Here is a 6,048-nt window from a genome sequence, read left to right on the forward strand (position 1 = left end):
TAATTAACTATAGGTCATAAATTATGACTCTGCTAATTCAATCTGAACCTTATGTATTATCTGTCATTTTCTCATTCTCTTAAAAACAATATTAATGACAGATTAGTAAAATGTATGCATCAATTGCTTCCTATGTGCATCACATGTTCATGAACTTTCTACACAGTTCAAATATATGACTCTGCTAACGTCACAGAACATGATTGTCCTCTATACCACTGTTACTTTGTCTTCACTTTTCCAAAACAACACACGCACACACATTATATATATGAACCTAGAATTACCATACCAAGCGTGCATTCTTGTGTTATTTCCGATCTCATCACGTAGCTCATTGGAAGAACACCAAAAATGGAGAACCCAGGTTGCACTTGTACATGGCGAACCATGTACGAGAAACCACGAACCATGTTAGTTAACTTCACAAACATGGTTGTAAAACTCGGAAAAGATGACCCCAGAAGGATTATTCACTCCTTTAAGTTCGGATTCGCACTGGTATTAATCTCTATTTTGCAGTATTTTCGTCCCTCCTTCTATGTTCTTGGTGACAACATAATGTGGGCCGTTATCACTGTCGTTCTTGTCCTAGAATTTTCCGTGGGTGAGTAATTAATTAACCATGTTTTAATTACCATTTTCCTTTCGTTAATGTAAACGTTTAGTTAACAAATGTGATATGTAATGTAACATTTTCCAGGTGCAACGCTCGGAAAAGGTTTAAACAGGGTGTTGGCAACGGCGTTTGCCGGTGGTCTTGCCGTTGCTCTCCGCACAATAGCGAGTTTTTTTGGAGATAAGGGACAGGTCGTAATGATTTCGGTCTCGGTATTTTTCGTAGGTAATTATACTACTAATTAATTAAAGTTTAATAATAATACTTATTAGATATTGAGACGAAATTAATTAATTTACAAAGGCGTTTGATTTCACAGCTGGAACGGTGTCGTTTATGAGATTTTCCCCGCGACTGAAAGCGAAGTATGAATATGGGATGATTATTTTCATTTTGACCTTTTGTTTAGTCGCTCTTTCTGAGAGCAGTGAGAATGAACTGTTGGAAGTTGCACAAGAGAGGTTATTAACGATCATAATTGGGACTTGCATTGCTATTACGGTTTGTATTTGTGTATGCCCCGTTTGGATTGGACAGGATCTTCACAATCAAATTGCTTCCAATGTTGTAAAAATCGCCGACTTTTTGGAAGGTAATTAATCTGCTTTAATTTTTAATTTTCGCCGCAATCAAACCTAATAATTATCTGTGTTCATTTTCATGCCTAAATCTTGAAAAAATTCTTCGATATTTTCCTATGGGTTTAATTATATCTTCTCCATGTTCCCTTTCTTTGGGTCTTCTTTTTCAACTCTTGATAGTTAGTTCTTAGGTTTGGTCTTTGTGAATAATGATGCGTAATAGAATTATGAGTTTTTGACTTATATGTTCACACTCCTCATACTTCATTTAATAATTTTCACTGATTATGAATGTGCAGGATTTAGAGATGAATACTTCAACAATTTAGAGAACACAACAGAAGAAGTCGAGGAGGATGATAAGTCATTTCTCCACAAATATGAAAGTATCCTATCTTCAAAAATTAATGAAGAAACAATGGTGAACACAGATAACTATATTCATGTTTTCTCACATAATGTTTTTTTATTTTCAGAAAATTAAGATTGTCAAGTTAATCTGCTATGTTTGATTTGTTTTGGCATGCATAGGCTGTTTTGGCGAGATGGGAACCTCGTCATGGCAGGTTCAGATTTCGCCATCCCTGGAAGCAATACTTGAAGATCGGAAACCAAATTCGGTTGTGTGCTTACAAAATTAAAGCTCTCAGTGTCCTCCTCCTTCGTTCTGATCAAGTACGTTCAACATTTCACATTTTTACTTACGTACACATCATGCAAAGATCATTGAACAACACTGTTTTTCGTGTTTTTCCTTCAGACCCCGTACGAAATTCGAAGCAGGATTGAAGAGCCATGCGCAAACATCATCATTGAATCTGTGAAGGCCCTTAAGGAATCATCATTGATATTCCAACACATGGCAAAGCCAGCAATGCCGAATCTCCATGTGGCGAATGCCAAAAATGCTTCTGAATCTCTCAAATCGGTTCTGAGAACAAATCCGTGGGAAGGAGCTGATCATCTGCAGATAATACCGGCGGCTACAGTGGCATCACTTCTAATTGATGTAGTTTTCCGTGTGGAGAAAATTTGTGAAGCTGTTGAAGAACTTGCAAATCTTGCAAAGTTTGAACCCTCAGAGTTACTCCACCGAGGAACAGTGCAACCTATTTCTGATAGTGATGGTGCGGTTCATGTCATCACCATTGCTGAATGACAGTGGTCACAATGATTGAGAAGAAAGACCTGCTAACGAAATCGGTCAAAGTTGTAAACAGATATAATAAACAGATGATGTTTTTAGTTTCGGTTAATAACAGTTGCGTGGTGTATGGGATAGTTTTGTTATTAGATTTTTTAAAATTATATAAATATCAAGATCAATCAAAATATCGCAATCATGTATTTATATTGCTTTTATTCAAGTGGTTTAATTTTATCGAATTTGGATTATCTTATGGTTTTTTTCTATTTTTTTTATTTTTCTATTTTTTGTGTTGTATCTTTATAATATACTGATTACCATTAATTTTAACGTTTTAAAATATATTAAAAAGATATTTAAAATATCAACACAGTTTATTTTTAATATTTAACAGAGGACAATAAAAAAACTAAAAATCAGTAAAAAATCTGGACTCAATTTTATCACACTAATTTTCAATTCTATTTAAAGATGTTTGACTATCATATAAGTGAATGAGTTCGTAGCTGAAAGGTTATTTTTTGATATATAATTTTAGGAAGGAAAATTATACTTTGATTTGTATTTTTTTAATTTCATTTTTATTTTTTGACGTATTTTAATGTGAATTATTAATTTTTTTTAAAAAATATAATGATATATTAATAATAAAAATCAAAAAATCATAATATCATCATTCTTAAAGTTTTGTCATTTGAATCCACCTCTTAATATTTGTGTGGATATAAAATTATGAGATAATATTAGTTATATTAATCGTTAAAAATATGTTTTCTTCTTAATATACGAATGGATTAAAAAATATAAATTAAGATTTAAGGACTTGTTTAAATATTTTCAAAGTGTGGTATCATCTTTATGTCGGTTCTTTAAATGAATTTGTAAATATAGATTTGTAATAAATCAAAATGTGGTATGAACGTCAAGTTATAGTATGATAAGAGACTTCAAAACCTTACATTAATTACACAGGCAAGTAAAAAAATTTAAGCATGATAATGATAACTATGTGTAGGGATGTCAACAGGACGGGGCGGAGCGAGTACGGGTAGTAACTTCTCCGTAGCTTATCTGTTGGATAAATATTTGTCTGTACCTGTATACATATTTGTCGAATATTCGTTATGTAGGTACTTGCATAATTGTTTAATATCTACGGAATTTATGGGTACTCGCAAGTATTTACAAACAAATAAAAAAATATTTAATAATATATTTTAATCATAATTTCAAATAAAATACAATACATGACACTCATAAATTTTAAACAAAGTTCAAATAACTCATTCAAATACGGTTGAATGACGGTTTACAAATAAATATTTTTTGTTAAAACTAATTAATAAAAGAATAACTCATTCAAAATCAATATGTTATTATTTTAATAATGTTTTTTCTATTTTTTTTAATTTAAATTAGAGTATAGCGAATACGGGTATCCATGGGTACGGATATGATATATGTACTCGTCCCGTTACCATGCAGGTATTAAAAATACCCGTATCCGTTACCCACGGATATCCATTTACAATATCAATTTTCCATCTGTTGCGAGTTTTATCCGCAAATACCTACGTGTACAAATTTTTTTGACATTCCTAATTATATGGCCGAAGAGCTTGTAAATTATAATTAATATATACCACCATTATAAAAAATTTGACATTTTCTGAAGGAAAAAAAAATTAGTTGGTAAAACAAATTTTACAAACAAATATTAAAATCTTCATTACCATCATATAAGTAATGGATCCATTAGTATATTAGAATTTTCGTCGATAAAATCTATAAGTAATTGAATGTTGTAATAATTTGTTTATAAAATTTATCTATGGATAAATTATTATTTTTTTATTTTGACCATTTTATAATACATTTTATTGATAAATTCGTCAATAAAAGACTAAATTTTCTACCAAATCTAACAAAATAAATTCGAGATGAGTGAAAATGAAAAAAGAGCAGGAGAGACAATCAAAGGAAGTGACATTGTCAAAGGAGGTAACAACTACGACTTTCAAAGAGAAAAAAGGAGAAGTAAAAGAGTCGGTAATTATTGATAAATTTTGGTCATGATAAATTTGTTTTATCTGTCAATAAAATTTACTAACAAATTTTTTATTGACAAATTTTTCAATACTTACTATTTTCATCATTATTTTTTGTTTTATCGAAGAAATATATTTTTCTATTATTGACAGATTTTGATAGAAATAATTTTTTATTTCTTTTAGTGAAGAATTTCATTATTATGTCCATAACATTTTATTAGATGTTACCTCAAACAAGACAATAGACAACTATTATTTCTACAAATAGTATACAACCATGTTAATCATAAAATGTTGTTAATGAAGCATATTTAAAATATTTTATTATTCTATTTGGATTGAGACAATTTATGTTTTTTTATCCAATTTAAAATTGATTATAAACTAAAATATTTTATTTTAAACATGGAATTTGAAAAAAAAAAAACAAAGATGAAGAAGGATGTTCATCTTAAAGGAGTACAAAATCTTAATTAATATAACTAATGATGATCTTAAACAAAAATAGAAAAAAATTGTAAAAGTTTGTACCATATTTTTTTATTTATTTGTTATTATTGTTGTTGTTTGGTTGGTCTATAAGATGTTGGTGATGCATTAATTGTTTAGATGTGGTAGTCAACTATCTACTTCAAGGAATGCATGTAATTTATGTTAGTAAAGCATTTAATAGATTGGTAAATTTTAATGGTAATTAGATGTTTTAGTCGGTAAATTTTATCGTTAAAAGGGAATGTAAAAGATTTTGTCTTTGTATTTTGATTATTACAGTGATTTAATTTAATCACAGTTGTTTTCAATTTTATTTAAAGATGTTTAACTTCATATAAGTGGTTATTTGGAGATATATTTCTTGGAAATTTGTTAGTTGGATCTAAACATAGGATAAATAAAGAAAAAAAGAGTTTGTCATATGAATCCACATCTTCAACAATTGCCTGGATGTATAGAAAATGAGATAATACTTGTTTTATTAATTGTTAAAAATACAAATTATGCATCTACGAAATATCTTAATAAATAAATACGACTATTTTTCTTTAACTAAGGAGAAGCGTATAAAATGTTTTCATCTTCATTGAAGGTATTTAACATAAAACAAAAGAAACTTAATACATATAAATTGATTAAAAAATTAGAGGTAATAATGCAAAACGGTCCAACCCACAACTTCATAAAAAAAAATGTGAAGTGGGTTGGAATATTGAGTTCGCTGACCCATGTGGGTTTAAGATAGGACGAGTTGTCCAAAGACCCACTTACTAGTCTCCATTAGTTTTTAAGTAAACATGTTTGTTCTTGAAATAATTGCATAGAAGAGAGAAACTTTAAGCTTCTTTTCTTGACAGGAAATTCTTTCGATCATAACAGCTTTTATGGGGATTATTATTTAATTCTTCATTCATTAACTTCTGAAATTTATGATAGTTAAGACTGAAAAGGATTAATATTTAATTATTCATTCATTAACATTAAGTAGTTTTGTTACAAAAGATAATAAATTATTTTGTTTTTGATTTGCTTTGAAATTAAAATTATGTTTTGTTAATTCTGAAAAAACGAATGCGGATCAGGAAAACAAACCAGTTTCTGAGCTACGAGACGGGCCTGCCTGACCTGCTTTTTATGGGCCAAAACGTGAAGCAGGCC

The 6,048-nt window shown here is 29.5% G+C and overlaps 1 protein-coding gene across 1 annotated transcript; it reads left to right on the top strand.

The window, feature by feature from the left end:
• The first annotated feature begins 315 nt into the window (after positions 1–315).
• On the top strand, positions 316–2,562 carry LOC114183251 (aluminum-activated malate transporter 8-like). Its single transcript, XM_028070189.2, has 6 exons — positions 316–607; positions 704–844; positions 939–1,211; positions 1,500–1,621; positions 1,732–1,875; positions 1,961–2,562. Exons 1-6 carry the CDS (start codon positions 355–357, stop codon positions 2,357–2,359), a joined length of 1,332 nt encoding a protein of 443 aa, XP_027925990.2. The 5' UTR covers positions 316–354; the 3' UTR covers positions 2,360–2,562.
• The last annotated feature ends 3,486 nt before the right edge of the window (positions 2,563–6,048 follow it).

The sequence above is a fragment of the Vigna unguiculata genome, chromosome 5, assembly GCF_037176805.1.
Source record: "Vigna unguiculata cultivar grain cowpea cultivar isolate G323 ecotype 2 chromosome 5, ASM3717680v1, whole genome shotgun sequence".
NCBI lineage: Eukaryota > Viridiplantae > Streptophyta > Magnoliopsida > Fabales > Fabaceae > Vigna > Vigna unguiculata.